The 23,130-nt window shown below is 39.8% G+C and overlaps 1 protein-coding gene across 1 annotated transcript in view; it reads right to left on the reverse strand.

Annotated features, from left to right (window-relative positions):
- The window catches only part of csmd3b (CUB and Sushi multiple domains 3b), a 1,941,594-nt gene that overhangs the window by 377,351 nt on the left and 1,541,113 nt on the right, over positions 1-23,130 (reverse strand). Inside the window, exons 20-21 of the mRNA XM_060823982.1 lie at positions 15,083-15,298; positions 14,031-14,219 (exon numbers count right to left, since the gene is read on the reverse strand). Coding sequence (XP_060679965.1) covers positions 14,031-14,219; positions 15,083-15,298 — 405 coding nt within the window. The remainder of the gene's footprint in view (positions 1-14,030; positions 14,220-15,082; positions 15,299-23,130) is intronic.

The following is a 23,130-nucleotide window of genomic DNA, read 5'->3' on the forward strand; positions in this document are numbered from 1 at the left end:
TGTCCATCCTGTCCTTTCAAAATTTCAAATATCATTATGTATTCAATTCCCAGCCATGGTCACTTTGCAACTGTTCAATGACTAACATGTTATGTTAATTTTTATTTGTGCTCGCAATTCATCCATCTTGTACAATGGTTGCATGCATTAAAGAACAATTAATTCTATCTTTTTTACAACCATTTTCTTTATACTGAACTCATTTGCTTGTGTATTTCCAATTTTGCAGCTTTGTCCCATCCTGTCACACTCCTGCCTTCCTGTCCTGCTCTATTATCATCTCCTTTCTCTTCAATTTTCAACTCAAGTAAACCCTCACATTCATCATTTGCAGCTCTCACTGCAATGCTAGTCATATAATTCACCAGGACATTAATCCGAGCATGACTGAGGTGGAAGCTACCTCACTGCTGTAACCCAGTCTTCCCCCGGCACCCATGCCCATTGTGATAATACCAGTTGATATTATTACTGCGCAAGTCAGGTCCCAGATTGAAATCCAACTTGATTTTGTTTTGTTTTTAATTAATGAAGTAATAATACACTGAAACATAAGCACAGAGTACTGTAGAAATTGATTTAACAATACAACAGAGGTTTATAACACAAAAAATTAGGTTAAAACAGAATAAACCAAAATGTTTATGCATAATGTAATTTGAAATATTTCCAAATGTGTGCTATAATATAGTCCCACCTATCCCAACATGCTTATATTGCAGTTTTAAGTCAGAAGAGAAAATTCTCTTCTTTATTACATTCAAAGGTTTGAATGAACTGGATCTTCAAATTCCTGGTCTTAAGAGTTTGGTAGACTTCTTTAGTTATTAGTCCACAACTGAGCTTGCATTTTCTAAGTTTCAAATAACCCTTAGGGTTCCACCCAAACACTTCTGGTCTGGACCTTCCAACTAAAACCCTAACACTCGAATAAGCTATTTCTGGAGAATCAGTTTCAGTTAACCAGGACTTCAGCAAACTGAAAATTAAAGCTTTCCAAGCAATGTGTTTTTAACAAAGCAAAGAAAAATAATCAATTTTTGCAACTAAAAGCAGAATAATGTTCTTCAATGTTTATTCTATCTCCTCATAAATCTTGCACTATAAACAAATTCACATATCATCTAAGGACGCCCCACTCTTGCTCTGGCTTAAAAACAAAATCATGGCTCCAGAAATATTAACAGGTTAATTGTTAACCATTTCTCAGACATTTAATGAATAGCCTCCATCATTAGTTCAAAATCTGAACTCTAAAATAAATGACATTCATAAATCACACAACTTACATCAGGACATAACAGAAACCTACATTTCCTAAACCAATTTTTAATCCTTACATCTATCTCTCTTATCTTAATTCCCAAGTTGTTTTCATGTGTTATGTGGTAATTTTGAAATTACCACCACTTTGATACCTTTTTTTCTAAGTTAGCGCCTGGTGGCTCATAATTCCTCAGGAGAATTTGTATATTAGCCTTACTTAGAGTCATAGAGTCTTAGAGAAGTACAGCACGGAAACAGATCCTTCGGTCCAACCTGTCCATGCCGACCAGATATCCCAACCCTATCTAGTCCCACCTGCCAGCACCTGTCAGCACCCAGCCCATATCCCTCCAAACCCTTCCTATTCATATACCTATCCAGATGCCTGTTGAATGTTGTAATTGGACTAGCCTCCATCATATCCTTTAGCAGCTCACTCAATACACGTACCACCCTCTGCGTGCAAAAGTTGCCCCTTAGTTCTCTTCTATATCTTTCCTCTCTCACCCTAAACCTATGCCCTCTACTTCTGGACTACTCCACCCCAGGGAAAAGACTTTATCCATTTATCCTCTCCATGCCCCTCATGATTTTTAAACCTCTATAAGGTCAGCCCTCAGCCTCCGACGCTCCAGGGAAAACAGCCCCAGCCTATTCAATCTCTCCCTATAGCTCAAACCCTCCAATCCTGGCAACATCCTTGTAAATCTTTTCTGATCCCTTTCAAGTTTCACAACATCTTTCTGATAGGAAGGAGACCAGAAATGTACATAATGTTCCAACAGTGACCTAACCAACGTCCTGTACAGCTGCAACATGACCTCCCAACACTCTGACCAATAAAGGAAAACATACCAAACGTGTTCTTCACCACATAAAAGATTGTTAATTTTTTATTAGAAAGAAAGGAGAAATTGGTAGATTAGAAAACATGCATTATTAAAGACATAATAAGTGAGCAACAGTAAAAATTACAATTAAAAATGAAATATTCCATAAATGTTATTTATGCATTTAGTTTTGTTCTATAGATTTAATATATACATTTTTGATGTTTTAATGGTTCTATTATTGTAATTTTTTTTCTCTCTATATCATATGGGGTGGATGAGAAAGCTAATTGATCGAGATTTTTCTTGACATACCAGCTGTTAAAGAGTAAAGTTGTTGTTAATAATAATAAAATGTCATGCACTATAAGCATTGAAAATTCAATGAGCTGAAACCTTGGGTTAAATTTTTATTTTAGGGTTGAGGTCCTAACTGCAGCACAATTTTCAATTCAATTTTGACACAATTGCGAGAGGTGGCAAAATACTGGCCTGATTTGCAATCCAATTAGGTCTAGCAGACATGGGGAAGAGGTGGAAGTTAAGAAGGGCCTGGTCAATTTAAAGAGAAAATGGCAGCCAATATTGTGATAGTGATTTATCTTGAACTGGAAAATCAAGGACATCAGTCAGCCAGATGTAGTTCAGTTTCCTGTGAAAGAGCAGTCTCACATTTTACTAATATTAGTTTTTCCCGGGTTATACATATGTATATAATAGGTTAATGGTAATGTTCGAGGGTTATAATACATAAGCCAACACCGAGTTCCAAAGGAAATAATGTCAGATGAATAAAGGCTTGATCAAAGAAGTAGATTTTAAGGAATATCTTGAGGGAGGACAGTGAGTTGGAGAGGGAGAGGGAGAGGGAGAGGAAGAGGGAGAGGGAGGGTTTCTCCATGTTATTTCAATTTTAGACAACTGAAGGATACAATTGACTGCAATTGTGGATGCTCCAGTGGCCCAACTTGGAAAATTGAAGGTATAGAGCTGTATAGCATGGAACAGACCTTTTAGTCCAACTCGTCCATGCTAACCAGATATTCTAAATTAATCTAGTCCTATTTGCCAGCTTTTGGCCATATCCTTATAAACTCTTCCTGTTCATTCACACCTCAAAATGCCTTTTAAATGTTGTAATTGTACTAGCCTCCACCACCTCCTCTGGTGGCTCAATCTAACCATGTATAAAGATTTTGCTCCTTAGGGCCCGTTTAAATCTATCCCTCCTCACCTTAAAACTATGCTCTTCAGTTTTGGATTCCAGTACCCTGGGGGAAAAAAAAACTTGACTATTCACCTGATCCATGTCTCTCATAGTTTTATAAACTTTTTTAAGGTCACCCTTCAGCCTCAGCCTCTGACACTCCAGGGAAAATAGCGCCAGCTTATTCAGCCTCTCCCTATAACACAAACTCTCCAAACCTGGCAACATCCTTGTAAATATTTTCTGAACTCTTTCAAGTTTCGCAACATCTTTCCTGTAGCAGGGCGACCAGAACAGCATACAGTGTTCCAAAAATAGCCTAACTAATGTCTTGTACATTGCGACATGACCTTCCAACTCTTATACTCAATGCACTGACCAATAACGACAAACAGACCAAATGCTTCACTATCCTATGTACTTGTGACACTATTGCCAAGGAACTATGAACCAGTACCCCAAGATGTCTTTCTTTGGCAACAATCCCCAGGACCTTATTATCAACTGTATAAGTCCTACCCTGTTTTGCCTTTCCAAAACGAGGCACTGCACATTTACCTAAATTAAGCTCCTCAGCCCATGTGCCCATCTGATCAAGGTCCCATTGTATTCTGACATAACCTTCTTTGCTCTCCACTGCACCTCCAATATCTCTGAGACCATGGAGCTGGAGGAGATTGCAGGCACAGGGAGGGGCAAGGCCATGGAGAACCTTAAGAACAAATATAAAAATGTTAACAAAAGATGGTGCCTCATGGGGAATCATAATCATCACATGGATAATAGGAGAATGGGACATCTTGCGAATGATTACATGGACAGAGTTTTGGATGACCTCAACTATACTGAAGTTAGAATATATAAGATAGGACAGAAAGTACTGGAATAATTTAGAGATAATTAAGGCACAGATGAGTTGTCAGCAGCAGATGAGTTGAGACAGGGGTTTAATCAGGCAATATGTCAGAGATGAAAACCTGTAATTTTCAGGATAGCATGAATATGAAGTCTGAAGTTCATTTCAGGGTCAAGTATGACAAGATTGTGAATAAGTTGACTTGACCTCACACTGCTGTCAGAAATAGGAATGGAATCTTAGCTCGGGAACGGAGATTGAAGTTGGGATTGAAAATAATAACTTCAGGCTTTCAAATATTTAATTGGAGGAAAAGCCTATTCAGTATCAGATGTTAGATAATGAGGCTGATAATTTAGCAAAAGCGGAGAGTTGAGAGAAATGGTGGTAAGATACTTCAGTGTGTTATCAATGTAAGTGTGAAATTTAATGCAGTGCTTTTTATTCATTCACAGGATGAGCACATCACTGGCTAAGCCAGCATTTATTGCTCATCACAAATGCCCTGAGGGCTCGTATGAGTCAACCACATAGCTACAGGTTGACAGTTATTTGTGCACTAAGGCAGGTAAGGATGGCAGTTCCTTCCGTAAAAGTGACTGGAGTGATTCATGCATTGAAATCAGGGAAAGGCAGGAATGAAATTAGATGATATCATGTACAAGGACTTTGGAAATGAAAATTGGACATGAGGTGATAGGCTGCAAAGATGGTGGAGTCAATTTGTTTTTAAGGAGAGAGGTAGTGAGAATAACTTTAAGAGAGGGATGGGCTATACATGAAGATAGTGAACACTTAACATTGACAGCCAACATAGAGACTCGGAGATGATGCAAGTTGGTGGTCACCAGCATAAAAGGAATATAATTGAAGAAAAGAGAGGCCGTCGCCAAAAGAATTAGCAGGAAAAAACATTTTTCAAATCTGTCTACCACAACAAACCAAGACTGAAGAAATTATTTCTTTCTGTTTCTGTGGTTTGTTTGCTTGTTTTTGACTTACTTTTATGTTTACAGACAACCAGTCATGGCAGGGGTCTGAGACAAGACCATGTGATGGTGTCTCCAGTGAGAAAAATGCAGACAAGGTAGAATGATCATTTCAGTAAAACACATTCTTCACCAGCACAGGAACCCTCTGCTTGGAAATACCTGATGCAAGTTTAGAATGTGCTGCATAAGGTGACTAACATTTATTTGAAGAGGTCAGAAATGCAGAATTTGTGGAGGACAGACACAACCATAATTAGCTGAATGGGGTTACTGAGTCCCAGGAGTCACATGCAAGGCTGCTTGTGGGGAGGGGGAGTTGAGGAATCTTTCTGAAACAATAAGTGTCCAAACCTTGGCATTGACTAAGACAGCTTGAATATATCTACAGAGAAAGGGAAGACCATCTATGATATATGTTCTGCCATATTTTTTACATATGAATGACTGTGACAGTCATAAAGAGCAGTGCATTGAGTGCAAAAACAATATACTGGCATTCTGTCACATTAACCACTCAGTCGCATTGATGGGGTGGTGACCAGTAGTATCCCATCTGGTGGCATCCTCTGAGCAGCATGCACACCTTGAAAGGCCTAGGACAATGTGCATTGGTGTTGAGTGATCCACTACTCCCATGTCATTATTATGGCCAGCGTCACTGACAGCCTCACCTACTCCAATCCAACTCCCAGGACTGGCATTGTGACCAAGTGTTTTTGGATTAGTGGTGCTGGAAGAGCACAGCAGTTCAGGCAGCATCCGAGGAGCAGCAAAATTGACGTTTCAGGCAAAAGCCCTTCATCAAGAATAAAGGCAGAGAGCCTGAAGCATGGAGAGATAAGCTAGAGGCTTCAGGCTCTTTGCCTTTATTCCTGGCGAAGGGCTTTTTCCCGAAACATCGATTTTGCTGCTCCTTCGATGCTTCCTGAACTGCTGTGCTCTTCTAGCACCACTAATCCAAAATCTGGTTTCCAGCATCTGCAGTCATTGTTTTTACCCATTGTGACCAAGTGTGGCCTTTCAATGATACTGATGATGCAGCTACGGAATGCCCCATAGTCAGCTTGTTGAAGATGACTGTCCTGCACATCTCAACCATATGCACATACACATAAGAAATGTGCTTCCAACTCAGTCTCAGCCACATAGGATTGTCCCCAAGGAATAGACATGAGTGGAAAAAGCGTTGTCAGTAATATTACTTGATGGTTCATTTAAGTGACTTTTCACGGATGCTTTTACTTGTCTGTAAAAATACAAACTTTAGTTGTGCAGCTTGTTGTAACTTGACCAACAACTTGCAAAACATTCAAATAAAATGTGTAATTTTTTTAAGACCCAAAGACTTAACTAAAGTAAAGTAACCTGCTAAAATCTACATCTACTTTTCACTGATAAATAACAACCACGAGACTGTGACAGGAAACAACATTCTCCAGACCACGGAGTCTTTAGCTGTAAGCCCCAATGCTGTAAAGTAAATAATCACAACAGACAACTACACTTCAAAGCTCTGTTAAGTCATCCGTTCAATAGTGCCTGATTAGGAAAAGCTTGATGGAATGCAACAGTTAGTGTGTAGACCTTTGTAAAATACTTATCTTTCAGCAGTTCAGGAAAGCAAATCTTAGCAGGACTTATACACTTAATGGTAAGGTCCTAGGGAGTGTTGCTAAATAAAGAGAGCCACATAACTTCCATGAACTTTCTGTTACACGACTACCCCTCATTCATAGACAGTCTCCAAGACAACCTGTTTAAAGACGTCACTGTACATGCTTGGACTAGGTAGGACTTGAACTCGGGTGTGCTGGATCTGAGGTAGGGACACTACCACTGTACCAGATGATCTCCCACCCTCAACTTTAAAGATGTGTTTTTAATAAATTTGCTCAAATCTGTTCTGTCCCCCCTCTGAAAGGACTCAGACCTCCTGACTCAGAGGCAGGGATATTACCACTAAGCAAAAGGGCACTTGTCTCCACTTTGTAGATTTTCCCTGAATTCAAATTTCACCATCTGCCATTGTACAATTCCTACTCATATTGCAAGGACATTGGCCTGAGGTTCCATAACATTACCATTACATCACTTCGTACATTTCTTCAACAATCTGTTTGAGATGTTGTGACACACCTTTGGAGCAGCTAGGGCTTGAATCCTGGCTCCAAAGTAAGGACATCACCACCATATCACAAGACATCCTCCCCCCACTTTCAGAGATATTTTCAAGTCAACATTTTCAGAGATGTTGTTACCCCCTCTTTGGAACAGGTCAGACTTGAACTCATGGTTCTGGCTCATAGGCAGGGACGTGACCTCTGCACCAGAAGAACCCTGTCCTCCAATTTCTAATGCTTCCACCTTAATTGGAATCACACAAGTTTGTTTCTAATCATCAAACCTTTAATTTTCACCTGACTCTCAGAGTTCACAGGTTTATGATTTGTACTTGAGATTTACGAGGATTTACACAGAATGCAAAAGCTTTACAAAGGGTAAAAGATATTCTCAAAGCACATTCAAAGCCATTACTACTCTGCCCTCCAAAGGTAGTTACACAAAGCATACTATAATTCAAGCAAAACTACCAAAAATGTTAGAAGAGATGTCCATACATAAAACCACCGACATGTGATCAACCCTTGGTCATTGCAGTTGCAAAGCAACTGACCTAGTCACCAACTTCAAACTTCAGGTTTTCCATTCTGTTCCCTATTGTCATAGTTTTATTTCAGTTGTGTACCTGATTGATTATGTTAAAACAGTGTTAATGTTCTAGGAAATGTCTTCTTGCATCCAAAATATTGATTTCTCCATTTAAATCTTGGAATGAGATCACTTCGACATCATCCATTTTTCTGAGATGATAAGGTAGTTATCAATTAACTTCCTTTCTGTGCCATGTCCCATGAACACTGTTACTCAGACCTCTTCTGACTTTCAAAATAACCTTTTTTTTTGGTCTTGTCAGCATGTTATAAGGTATTTTCCTAATTAACGTGGTCAGTGATATTATTACACATCCATGATACAGGTTTGACTTGAAACTGAGCCTCTCATCTCAGAGGCAAGGACATTACTACTGCACCACAATAGCCCCTGTATTAACATGTAAAAACAGTAATTTCTGTTATTCAATCTTGCTGTTAGATTCATAGAGATGTACAGCACGGAAATAAACCTTTCGGTCCAACGCGTCCAAGCCAACCACATATTCCAACCAAATCTAGTCCCACCTGTCAGTACCCAGCCCATATCCCTCCAAACCCTTCCTGTTCAAATACTCATCCAGATGCCTTTTAAATGTTGCAATCATATTGGCCTCCACTACTTCCTCTGACAGTTCATTCCATAAACGTACCACCCTCTGCGTGAAAACATTGCCCTTTAGGTCTCTTCTATAAGTTTCCTCTCTCACCGTAAGCCTATGCCCTCTAGTTCTGGCCTCCCCCATCCCAGGGAAGAGACTTTATCTGTTTATCCTATCCATGCCCCTCATGATTTTATTAACCTCTATAAAGTCACCCCTCAGCCTCTGATGCTGCAGGGAAAACAGCCCCAACCTATTCAACCTCTCCCTTTAGCAAAATCCTCCAACTCTGGCAACATCCTTGCAAATCTTTTCTGAACCCTTTCAAGTTTCACAACATCCTTCCGATAGGAAGGAGACCAGAATTGCGCACAATATTCCAAAAGTGACCTAATAAATGTCCTGTACAGCCGCAACATGACTTCCCAACTCCTGTACTCAATACTCTGACCAATAAAGGAAAGCACACCAAACATCTTCTTCACTATCATATCTACCTGTGACTCCACTTTCAAGGAGGAGGCAGCAGCAGGCACATAATCCCTGAATCAGTGCAACATAAACTTTTCTTCCATTCTGGTCAACATTTTGAGGTTCCAGTCAGCCCTCTGGTAGGATTGCAAGATTGCTTATTCCTGTTCCACTCCACCTTCATCATTACTCTCCTTCAAGGAATGCTACCTTCTCCTCCTCCTCTTCCCCTTCAAAGTCCACACCATGTTGGAGGGCCTTATTATGGAATCTTTCAGCAGCTAAGAGATGGTTGTGGAGTTCACAGGGCAGTTAATGCACTGCACCCAGTCACCTTTGACAAGGTGCTGCATGTGTATTAGGGGCAAGGTACTGGCATGGATAGAGGATTGGCCAACTGGCAGATGGTAAAATGCAGATAAAGGGTTTTTTTTCAGGATAGCAGCTGTTGATGTGAAGGTCTGCAGGGGTCCATATTGGCATCACAAATATTCACGTTATTCATTAATGATCTGGAAGAAGGAATTGAGGACATTGTTGCTAAGTTTGCAGATGACACAAAGCTAAGTAGGTAACCTGTACAGGGATCATAGGGAAAGCGATGGCCTGGTGGTATTATCGTGAGACTGTTCATCCAGAAACTCAGCAAATATCCTTATGACGCGGATTCAAATTCTGCCACAGCTGATTATGGAATTTGAACTCAATTTTTTTTAAAATCTGCAATTAAGAATGCACTCGTATTTCCCAAGAGTAGGTCAAATTTTGCACCTTCTCTAGTAGATGCATCCACATACTGAATCAGAAAATTGTCTTGTACACACTTAACAAATTCCTCTCCATCTAAACCCCTATGGCAGTCCCAGTCTATGTTTGGAAAGCTAAATCCTGTACCATAATCATCTTATTATTCTTACAGATGGCTGAGATCTCCTTACAAGTTTGTTTCTCAATCCCCTCTGACTATTAGGGGGTCTAAAATACAATCCAAATAAGGTGATCATCCCCTTCTTATTTCTCAGTTCCAACCAAATAACTTCCCTGGATGTATTTCCAGGAATATCCTCCCACAGCATCGCTGTAATGCTATCCCTTATTAAAAATGCCACTCCCTCTCCTCTCTAGTCTCCCTTTCTATCCTGTAGCATTTGTATCCTGGAACATTAAGCTGCCAGTCCTGCCCATCCTTCAGCCATGTTTCTGTAATTGCGATGATATCCCAGTCCTATTTTCCTAACCATGCCCTGAGTTCATCTGCCTTCCCTGTTAGGCCCTTGCACAAACTTATAAACTTTTATCAGGACGTCCCTCCACCTCTTGCATTCCAGTGAAAACAAACCTGGTTTATTCAACCTTTCTTTCAGAGCAAAAATCCCCCATCCTGGGTAAACCTTTTCTGTACCATCTCCAAAGCATCCACATCCTGCTGGTAGTATGGTGACCAGAACTGGACACAATATTCCAACTGCAGCCTAACTAAAGTTCTATAAAACTGCAGCATAACTTGTCTATCCTTATATTGATTGCCACTTCCAAACACAACTGAAAATGTGTTGCTGGAAAAGCGCAGCAGGTCAGGCAGCATCCAAGGAACAGGAGATCCGATGTTTCAGGCATAAGCCCTTCTTCAGGAATAGGCCCCTCTTCCAAACACAAGCACGTCATGGGCCTTTTTTACAGTGTTATGTACCTGCACTGCCAATTTCAGTGATCTGTGGACCTGCACATTCAGATCCCTCTGCATATCAATACTTCTAAGGGTTCTGCCATTCACTGTATAACTTCCACCTGTATGTGACCTTCCAAAATATATCACCTCATATTTGTCGGGATTTAACTCCATCTGCCATTTTTCTGCTCATGATTCCAACTGATCTATATTCTGCAAATCCTCTGACAATCCTCCTCACTACCTGCAACTCCACCAATCTTTGCACGATCTCCAAAGTTACTTATTAGACCAGCCATGTTTTCCTTCAAATCATTTATGTTGACCATGAACAGCAGAGGTCCCAGCACTGAACCAGATGGAACACCACGAGTTATACCCACCATCCTGAAAAGCATCCTTCCACCCTCTGTCACCTATGACTAAGCCAGGTAATTATCGATCTTGCCAGCTCACCCCTGATGTCATGTGACTTCACCTTTAGTACCAATCTGTCATGAGGGACCTTGTCAAAGGCTTTACTGAAGTCCACATAGATAACATCAATCGTATTTCCCACAAACATCTTTGTCACCTCCTCAAAATACTGAATTACGTTAATGAGGCATGACCTCACCCACATAAAACCATGTTGTCCATCACTAATAAGTCCATTTGCATTTAACTGCACTTAGATCTTGCCCCTGTGAATCGTTTTCAATAATTTCTCCACACTGATGTGAGGTTCACAGAGCTGCAATTTCCTGGATTATCCCCGTTATCCTTTTTATGAATGGCTACTGTCCATTCCTTTGGGACCTCACCTGTGTCTATAGATGCTACAAAGATGTCTGTCAATGCTCCAGCAATTTGTCCTCTTGCCTCCCTCAATATTCTGGAAGAGATCCCACCAGGAACCTGGGACTTAGCTACTTGCTTCTTTTTTACAATGCACAACACCTTTTCCTTTTTAATAGTAACTTGGTTTAGAAATTTGAGTCTCCCTTCCCTGAGATCATCTCCCACCAATCCCTTCTCTTTGGTGAATACTGACATAAAGTATTCATTTAGGACCTCACCAACTTCTTCTAGCTCCACACAAAGATCTGCTCTTTGTCCTTGAGTGGTCAACCCCATCTCTGACTGCCCTCTTGCTTTTTATATGTGTATAAGAATCCTTGAGATTCTCCTTAATCCTGTTTCCTGATGACTTTTCATGACACCTTTTACCCCTCCTAATTCCTTGTTTAAGTTCTTTCCTACTTTCCTTATATGCTTCAAGAGCTTTGTAAGTTCCCAACCTCCTAGACATTGCATATATTTAAATTTTCTTTTTGACCAAGGTCATACCATTTCTGTTCATCCAAGGTTCATGTAATTTGCCATACCTGTCCTTCATTCTCACACTTCTGAACTCTCATCAACAGCTGTTTGAAATACTCCCACATTTCTGATGTGGATTTAGCCTTAAACTGCAACTCATTTCTTATTGTCACTACTCCCAAAATGCTCTCCCACTGAAACTTACTCTATTGGCAAGCTCATTTCCTAAAACCAGTTCCAGTATAACCCCTTCCTGGTTGCATTATTTACATTTTGTGTCAAGAAGCCCTGCTGAATGGTCTTTACAAATTCTACTCCATCCAAGCCTCCAGTACGAAGTGAGTCACAGTCAATATAGAGGAAGTTAAAATCACCCACCACAACCCAGCATTGTTCACATCTTTCTAAAATCTGTCTCCATATTCTCTCCTCTATCTCCTGCTGGCTTTTAGGAGGCCTGTATTATATCCCCAACATTGTGATCTCACCTTTCCTATTCCTGAGTTATACTCATACTGCCTCGCTGCATGAGTCCTCCGATGTAAGCTCCCTCAGAGATACTCCTTTGCCAGTAATGCAACTCCCCCACCACTTCTATCACACCTGAAGCATCTCAATTTTGGGACATTCAACTGCCAGCCCTGTCCCTCTTTCAGTCAAGTCTCCATAAATACAATAATGTCATAGTTCCAAGTACTAACCAAAACTAATAATAGAAGCATTTCACTTGCATAATACCATCAAGGAATCTATCTTGTTTTTGTTTTTGATTTGGCAGCAGAGACAAACTTTCATATTCTGCAAACAGTTTAAGGATGAAATAGCATGGTGATAATAATTAGATGTTTTTTTTTAGTGATGATGCTTGAGGGATAAACACTGAGCAGGACACTGGGGATAATTACTCTGCCCTTCTTCAAAACAGTGTCATGTAGTATGATACATCTATCTCTGTTATCCAGGCAGATATAGACTTAGTTTAAAGTCTTATCCAAAAGATAATATCTAGAACATTGCAGTGCCTCCTCTATGTTGCACTGAAATATCAACCTTGATTTCTGTTCTCGAGCACAGGTCTGGAAATTGACCCACCATCTTCTGATATAGGGATGAGCCACAGCTGACATCTAGACATACTTATATGGAGCTTCGTTGTGCTAGCTACTCTGGATCATGCATGAATAAAGACTTTTTGACAAAATATCTCATTGCTCTTGTTCTGTTCCAATAACTTGCACTGTCTTCAGGTTAGAAATAACAAAAAGTGAAATTAAAATTGAATTTTTTTTTAAATGGACATTTATACAAAATGGTTAATTACAGTTTCCAATCATTTTGTTTTTATAATTAAACTAAAAACCAAACATAACGTTTTTCTTTCGAAATAAGTAGAATGTTACTCTCTAGTCAGAAAGGATTTTTTTTCTCAGACATGATTGTGCATGTGCTATTCTGGGTCATTAATACTGTACTTGAATGAAAACATAAGATTGCAGTACTATCAATATAATAGCTGGTTAATGATTCATTTTTACCAACAGGAAATATAAGTAAGTGTTAAGTTTTCAATTTTGGAATGAAAAATGATATTATGGTGTACTTTCTGGAAATTCACAGATTGCAAAGTTATCCTTAAATTTTCTACATTAAGATTTTTTAAACACCCTATGTTGTCTGGGTTTTGACTGTTATTTATCCAAATATAATAAATTTTCATTTTAGCATTATCATATCATTGAATATTGAATAACAATTAACTAAAGAAGGGAGAATAATGAGGCACTGAGACTAAAGATTTTGTTTCCAGAACATTATTTCACTAATGGGGAAAAATTGTATTCTCAAGTTAGGGAGGGGTCATGGTATTGAAAGTACTTATTCACTCATACAATGATGTACTCCTGCATGTCATATAGATTACTAAGGTTGTTAATTACTTTAAAACCGAAGGCAATAATGAATGGAGATATAATTTCATTTTACTCGAATACCAATATTATCTATTGCACCAAAGCCAATATGAACATTACTGTGACTAAATGTTTCATTATTATTTGCATGCCATTAATTCCAACTCCAACAATAACTACACGTACAAGCAAACAAAAGCAGCTGACCACGTACCCACACACCTTGGCAGAGGTGCACTCCACACACGACGGCCACCTCCAAGACATGTGATCTGGGATGCACCTTCCAGACGGTAACCAGGAATACAGGAAAATGTTAGAGAATCACCAATTCCAAATGATGTTCCTATACGTTTGCCAAATGTAGGATTTCCTGGGTCTTCACAGGGTTCCAAGTTGTACTCTGCCAATATTATCACAGAGAAGTGTAAAGAAGCATTTGAAACCAAAAAAATAGACCAAAAGAAGAAAGCAAGATGAAGTTTCAGCTAGACTATTTAGTTTAATTAAACAAGGATGTTGTCAGCGTTGGAGGATTTGAGCTATAGGGAGAGATTGAATAGGCTAGGGCTGTTTTCCCTGGAGTGTCAGAGACTGAGGGGTGACCTTATAGGCATTTATAAAATCATGAGGGGCATGGACAGGGTAAATAGACAAGGTCTTTTCCCTGGGGTGGGGGAGTCCAAAACTAGAGGCATAGGTTTAAGGTGAGAGGGGAAAGGTATAAAAGAGACCTAACGGGCAATACCGTCAAGCAGAGGTTGGTGCATGTGTGGAATGAGCTGCAAGAGGAGCTAGTACAATTGCAACATTTAAAAGGCTGGGTTGGGTATATGAATAGGAAGGGGTTGGAGGGATATGGGCTGGGTGCTGGCAGGTGGGATTAGATTGGGTTGGGATATCTGGATGGCATGGATGTGTTGGACCAAAGGGTCTGTTTCCATGCTGTACATCTCTATGACTCTGTGACTATCAGTAGTGAATGCTGGAAATGTCTGACATTTTGGAGGTGAAATTGAGATGTTTTGTTATTCAGGTCAAGCCTTTCATCAGACTTGACTGAATAAGCCCAAATATAATCAAAAGTTTGAAAAGAGAAATTGGTAAAGGTCAAGAGATTAGCTACTTTAACTACATTTCAGCATTTCCTATTTTAATTTCTGATCTACAATATATTTCTCCTCTCTGTTAAAGATAAGATTGATCACCTTCACACTCAAACTTCTTTTCTTTACCAATTAGTATTGCATATGCCTGTGTTCTTACCTGAAAATGTAATATTAAATCCTTCGTATGATATTGAAAAGTCTGAAATGAAACGTAACTGAGCCTTGAAATTTCCATAGAGACCAGCATTAATTGGTGCTAGCAGGTCTGAGCCAGTCAACCGTGCTAATGGCTGAGTAAAGCTGCCATTCTCTGTGATTAGAAAGTAGTCATGATGATCCTCGAGGTGAAAAGTGTGAAAGGTGAATTGTACACCTGTGAAAAAAAAATAAAATAGAATGAGTTAAAAAATCACATTCCATTCCAACCTCATTAACGGCTTACAGTCAGGCATGAATCACAGACGCATTTTCTTTTTTTAATAGATCTTCCTTCAAACTAAGCATTCCTCACATGAAGGTAAGTCTTTTTTAGAACTCCTTCTCCAGAATCTGGTACAACACTGGATTTAGAAAATAGTTCAGCAATTAATTTATTAAAATGTGCAGAGCAATATATTCGAATTAGCCATCTGCAGAAGCAGCTCATACCCTAAAAACTGTAAGACGTGAGTAACCAATATTTGTTTAATGGTCACTTACAGTTAGTAAATTTACGGATGAGATACTTGACTCTGAGAATTAGTAAGGAGATACACAGGGATATTTTTAAAACTAATAGTTTTGCGAGAAACAGGTACAACTTTGAAACAAAAATCTAAATAATTCCATTCCCCAGCAACGAAAACTAATTAGAAAGTACAAACTAATAAGGTCTGAATTGTGATTTTGAAAATTAATCTACAAAAGTTAGATTTGAAAACATTTATTCCTTGAAACAAGTGTAAGAATATTTGATCATGATAACTTTCTTCTCCTTTGAGACACCTGTCAAATAATAATTTGTCATCAAAACAATAATATCTATCTGGTCCCCTTTGAGATAGTAATCATGTACATTGTATCTAAATTATATTCTCCAGCCTTTATCTCGTTTCAGTTTCTCTCTTCCACACAATTTCTTTAATACCAAATAAGCGATGCTTCAATATTCTACTCTTCTAATCCACATGCACAAACCTATGAAAGTGAAATAATCACAATATAGGAACAATGAAATGTGTCTCATTCAAAATTATAGGTATGGGGTTGGGGAGTGGGGGTGGGGTTCACAGTATGTTCATGTAAGAAAACATGTGGTTTTGGGTGTAGGTGGAGAGATTAGGTCCTGGAAAATTGAAAACGGGTCAGAAAGCTTCCTCCAAATGGTCAAAATCAACATCGCAAGCAAACACCCCTGGGTCAGCTGTATTATCAGTTTTAATATGTTAATCATACAATTAGTGTGACATTCACATGGTTTGTGCAATTTAACTATGACCCACTGGCTTCCTACGTTTCCTTGTACACACAAGGGAAAACAAATAAGGAGATGAAGACATGATAGGGATAAATGTCAATAAGCACTGACACCTCGCAGCTGTTATCCTATCTTGTGTGAATGACTTTTTTGTCCCCCACTACTTGTGCTGAAAGCTCACTTTTAGAATTATAATAACTGCTTCTAGAATATACATTTAAAATTTTAATACAATTTCTACACAGCTGAGGCTTGTACATCTGATCTGCACTTTGGAACGTTGATCTATTAGCCCAGCACTCGTGCCAATTAGGAACATAGATACAGGAGTAGGCTATGTCACTCCTTCAGCCTGTTCCACCATTCATCGAGCTCACGGTTGATCTGTATCCTAACTCAAAATATCCACATCCCTTAATATCTTTGCTTAATGAAAAAATTATCGGTCTTGGATTTAAAATTAACAACTGATCTAGCATCTACTACCATTTGTCAAAGACAGCTCCAAACTATGCTTTCAGTTCTAGAACCCCCAACCAGTGGAAATAGTTTATCTTTATCAAACCTGTCTTTTCCTGTGAACATTTTTAAGACTTTGACCTTTCTAAATTCTAGACAATTAAGTAAAACTTGTATAATTTCTCCTCATTACTTAACCCCTGAAGTTGCATTATCATTCTTGTAAACTACACTGTGCTGTCTCCTAGGCCAACATATCCTTGCTAAGGTGTGGTGCCCAGATCTTCTCTCAATACACCAAGTGGGGTTTAACCAGGGTTTCGTAAAACTGTAGAATAACTTCTACATCCTTGTACTTCAGTCGTCTGGATGTTAGCTTTCTGATATTTTTATTCTGATATGATATTTTCAAAATCTACGCACCTCGAGACCCAAGTCTCTTTGGACATCTATGTATTTAACTTCATATTATCCTGAAAGTACATATAATTTTTCATTCCAAAATTGAAAACCTCACACTTATTTGCATTAACCTCCAATAGTTACAGTTTTGCCCATTTACCTATTCTATAATATCTCTTTCTAATTTTATGCTTTCATCTGCTGCCTAAGTTGGTTTCATTGGTAAATTTGGATATATGACCTTCTGATGCCATTATCCAAGCAGCTGATAAATGCTAGTAATAACTGAGTGCCAATCAGAGATCCTTGTCAGACACCACTGGTCACATCCTGCTAATGTAAGGATCATTCCATGATCCCTATTTTCTGTTGCCTGCCACTCAACCAAATTCTGAGCCATGTCAGTAAATTGTCCTCAATTCCATGGGCTTGTACATTAGTTAATAGTGGTAAAAACAATGACTGCAGATGCTGGAAACCAGATTCTGGATTAGTGGTGCTGGAAAAGCACAGCGATTCAGACAGCATCCGAGGAGCAGTAAAATCAATGTTTCGAGCAAAAGCCCTTCATCAGGAACGATTTCTGATGAAGGGCTTTTGCCCAAGATGTTGATTTTACTGCTCCTCGGATGCTGTCTGAACTGCTGTGCTTTTCCAGCACCACTAATCCAGAACATTAGTTAATAGTGTCTCTGGTGGGACTTTAGCAAATGCTTTCTGGAAATGCGTACAAAGAACATCAATAGACATTCAAAATAAAACAAACAGCATTTGCTGGAGAAACTCAGCAGGCCTGGCAACATCTGTGGGAGAAAACAGAATTAATGGTCTGAGTCTGATGACTCCTCACCAGAAATGAAGAAGGTCTCTTTTTATGGTCCCCAATTCAAAGGCTTCTGAAACTGGAATAAATGAGTTGCTGAACTAATTAGCTGAGTACCTGTAAATTCCTGTTACGTAACACTTCGGTCATGTTAGACTCAATCTGAAACAAGGACGAAGGTAACCAGCAGTACTATTAACAACATCAATGACACCTACAACTCCACAGTGACAGGGCTTGTTTTTAAGCAGAGATGGGTAGATGGTAAGAAGCTAGTCAGCGAGGGCACAAGTTCCCTCAACATGCAGGAACATTAATTCTTGAGGTGGCTCAGTGTGGAATGTCAGTTGGTGACAGACTTGTGCAACCTAATGTAACAAGACCCGGGGCAAAATGAATCTTGTGGCTGTGCTTTATTAGTAGTTGTCAAACATAGCACAGCCAAAATTAGGAATGACCAGTCTACCATTGGTCCTATGTAGCATCTTCTTCACAGCACTTCTATGCAGATTTGGCAGAGGTATGGGGATTTAACTGCCAGCACTCTCAGTTTTGAAATCCATGAGGGTGCAGCAAAGACTGCTCCACTTTCTCCAAGGCGGCAGCATTGACTGTCTGGACAATAGGCAGATGGAGTGAATTACTTCTTATGTCCTACTTGCTCATGACAATGTATAATATCTTTCAATATTTCTTTGGGGCAGCTTGTGTACAACTTATGCAGCACATTCTTGATGCTATGCTGAGAGGGAACATTAGTTCTGATGACAGGGGATAGTGCATGAGAATTTGAAAAGAAAACAAAGAAGTGTGAATGCTGGAAGCCAGAAACAAAAGCAGAAACTGTTGGAAAAACTCAGCAGGTCTGTGGAGAGAAAGCAGCGTCAATGCCTCATGTCCAGTTTTGAAGAAGGATTTTTTTTTCTTTCCACACATGCTGCCAGACCTGCTGAGTTTCTGCAGCAATTTCTGTTTTCAAATGAGAATTTGAAGTGCTTTGAGACAAATCTTCACTTCCACATTCCCCCTTTAGCATCCCTTTCATGGCTCCAGAAGCTCCTATCTTTTTCAACAACTTCTAAATAACAGCATTTCCATCCAGATCACAACTTGGATCATATCACCAAGGCAAACTCTCCACCACTATCACTTCCTCCACAATCCATTCTAGTTCACTATCTTGTCAGTCACCAGATAAAAATCCAAACCATTTGCCTGGACTTTTCCACCATAGTGAGAGTGTCTGTGGTGATGTATTGTCTGCATGAGTCTTGTATGAGGCACCCACAGCCATATTGTCTTCCTCTGAGGACTCACGATCATCCTCTTGGATCACTTCCTGATGAATGCTCAAAGGCTCAGTGTGAGAAATATATTAGAACTGTCAATAAAAGAATATTTTAAGGGATTCCTATGCACATGATTATATTTTATTGATGCCAAGTCAATGTCCTTAGCACTACAACTTTATAATCCTCCAATCAGATTTCCACATTTGCTCCTTACGCTAGATGGCTCTTATTGTAAGCACAAAGTTACTTATTTGTGTGAGTTATTTACTGATTCTTGGCAGCCTTTGGGTGGAATTCCTCTGGTGACAAGCTTGGAGGTAGGGAGGCATGTAGTTAAGCAGTATCTTGCTATACATGAGCCACACAGCCTTCCCAACCCCTCCAGGGGTATGTCCTAGGCAGAAATCCCATGGTCAACCTTTGCCTCTCTGCTGGCAATTCAAGGCTTTTGTAGATAGTTAATCACCACTGGAGAGCATCGTTTCACCAACACCCCCAACCCCAGGCCATTAACACACCCACAAGTGGGCTATTGCAGTACAACATGCACAGCACAATCACCAGCCAAATAATTCATCACCTTCACAGGATAAGGATCATCACTTGAGTAAAAGAGGAAACAACAGGATGGGGTACATTGTGAGGCAGCCCCTGCCCTTGCTAACAATGCTAAATTGCCCATAGCGTTCGGTACATTTGCCAGGGGTAAATATGGGGAATGGGTTTGGGTGGGTTACTCTTCGGAGGGTTGATGTGGACTAGTTGGGCCGAAGGGCTTGTTTCCAGACTGTAGGAAGTCTAAACTAACCTAATCTACCACAGCCTTACCTGTTCATTAGAAACAACCATCCCCTTCCGCCCACATTATTTCCTTGTGACCTAGTTATCCCTGTGATCCTGGGACTCCTGTGGCTGTTTCTCCTGCAACATCTATAGCCTTCTCTATGGCACTACTGAATGAAGCAGCTGAAAGTCTCTCATTGGTTGACAGCTCATGGAAGCTGAGGCTTCCTTCCCAGGGTCTTGACTCCAAGTGGAAGCCTGCAGCTGGACTCAACTCCTTGGCAGGGTGTGTAGTTTGGCAGGATTATACGGAGAAGAGGCAATGTGGGTGCCTTATGCAGGTGAAGCAATTGCCACCTTAACAAGATTCCACCATTTGATGCTCAGTTGATTAGTTAGTTAGTTAGCTCAGTCGGTTGGTTTGTGATACAGAGTAATGCCAACAATTCCTGTACTGGGCTGAGACAGAATGAATGTCTCAACTTTGCCATTCAATTGAGATATGGAGATCTTCAGGTCCAACCATTATCCCTGTTTAAGGAGAGAGCAGCTCTCTGATCCTTGGGAAAATGATGACTTTACCTTTTACTTTAGTCCTCCAAAGCATTTTCTCTGTTGATTAGTTGGGTGGGTTATGGCTTTATTCTAATCTAACTAATCATTGTCAGAGGATCAGTTGTAATAGTGTTTTCTTATCGCCTTCCACATAGTTACTTTTAACGTCACCCATGGACCTATCATTGACCTTCTATATTTTAACTACCTGCTGCCCATTGATAGCACATAGAAAAGCATATTAGTTCTCATATTTTCATTAATGAGCATGACCTTCTCAGAATTCAAAATAAAACATTCCTCCCAGAGAAAACTGCACCCAATATTAAAGTTGTAAAATGATACGGACGCAGAAGCAATGTGTCAATTATAGAGTCATAGAGATATCCAGCAGGAAACAGACCCTTCAGTCCAACCCATCCCTACCGACCAGATATCCCAACCCAATCTAGTTCCATCTGCCAGCACCCGGCCCATATTCCTCCAAACTCTTCCTATTCATATACCCATCCAGATGCCTCTTAAATGTTACAATTGTACCAGCCTCCACCACTTCTTCTGGCAGCTCATTCCATACCCGTACCACCCTCTGTGTGAAAAAGTTGCCCCTTAGGTCTGTTTTATATCTTTCCCCCTCACCCTAAACCTATGCCCTCTAGTTCTGGACTCCCTGACCCCAGGGAAAATACTTTGCCTATTTACCCTATCCATGCCCCTCATAATTTTGTAAACCTCTATAAGGATATCCCTCAACATCCGTCGCTTCAGGGAAAACAGCCCCAGCCTGTTAAACCTCTCCCTATAGCTCAAAACCTCCAACTCTGGCAACATCCTTGTAAATCTTTTCTGAACCCTTTCAAATTTCACAACATCTTTCCAACACGAAGGATACCAGAATTGCATGCAATATTCCAACAATGGCGTAACCAATGTCCTGTACAGCTGCAACATGACCTCCCAACTCCTGTACTCAATACTCTGACTAATAAAGGAAAGCACACCAAACATCTTCTTCACTATCCTATCTACCTGCGACTCCACTTTCAAGGAGCTATGAACCTGCACTCCAAGAACTCTTTGATCAGCAACACCCCCTAGGTCCTTACCATTAAGTGTATAAGTCCTGCTAAGATTTGCTTTCCCCAAAATGCAGCACCTCGCATTTATCTGAATTAAACTCCATCTGCCACTTCTTAGCCCATTGGCCCATCTGGTCAAGATCCTGTTGTAATCTGAGGTAACCTTCTTTGCTGTCCACTACATCTCCAATTTTGGTGTCATCTGCAAACTTACTGACTATACCTCTTATGCTCGCACCAAAATCATTTATGTAAATGACGAAAAGTATACGACCCAGCACCGATCCTTGTGGCACTCCACTGGTCACAGGTCTCCAGTCTGAAAAACAATCCTCCACAACCACCTTCTGTCTTCTACCTTTGAGCCAGTTCTATATCCAAACGGCTAGTTCTCACTGTATTCCATGAGATCGAACCTTACTAATCAGTCTCCCATGGGGAACCTTGTTGAACGCCTTACTGAAGTCCAGATAGATCACATCTACTGCTCTGCCCTCATCAATCCTCTTTGTTACTTCTTCAAAAAATGCAATCAAGTTTGTGAGACATGATTTCCCATGCACAAAGCTATGTTGACTATCCCTAATCAGTCCGTATCTTTCCAAATACATGTACATCCTGTCCCTCAGGATTCCCCTCCAACAACTTGCCCACACCGAGGTCAGGCTCACTGGTCTTATCAGTGACCTTAGTTTGCCTAATGCACAAAGACAAGAATTAGAAATTCTGATAAAATATCGGGAGTAAAAAGTCAATTGATTTCACTAATTAAGCACATTGTAAATTAGAAATGAGTATCTGACCTAGAACTGTAGCTGAAACTTTAAAGAGGTTGCAACAAACAGATTTTTAAATGTCACAGGACAATTGGAAATTGCTATAAAGAAACAAAAAAATGACAGTCAGGGGATTTAGAAATGAAGGCACTGCAACAATAACAAGAAAGCTGTAAAAAGTCTCTACAAATCACTTATAAGGCTTCAGCCGTGGTGCTTCATTCAGTTCTGGTGATGTTTTAGGAACAATGTGAAGGATGCAGAAAGAGTACACAGTTAATTGATTTAAATGATATCAAAGTTGAGAGAATTGAGTTATGTAGTGAAATAACAGAAGACAAAATTATTCTCCGTGAATCAGAAAAAGTTAACAGGACAATTCAGAGAGATGTTACAAATTGTCAAGATTTTGATTAAGTAAATGAGGAAAAATTATTTCCTTTGGCAGGGGTATTGGTTTACAAAGGACATATTAAGATGATTGGCAAAAGAACTAAAGAGATGAAAATTCTATTTTATGCTCCAAGCTGCTCTGATTTAGAATACACTGCCTAAAAAAGGATAATGAGAACAGATCCAA

Source organism: Hemiscyllium ocellatum, chromosome 4 (assembly GCF_020745735.1).
Source record: "Hemiscyllium ocellatum isolate sHemOce1 chromosome 4, sHemOce1.pat.X.cur, whole genome shotgun sequence".
NCBI lineage: Eukaryota > Metazoa > Chordata > Chondrichthyes > Orectolobiformes > Hemiscylliidae > Hemiscyllium > Hemiscyllium ocellatum.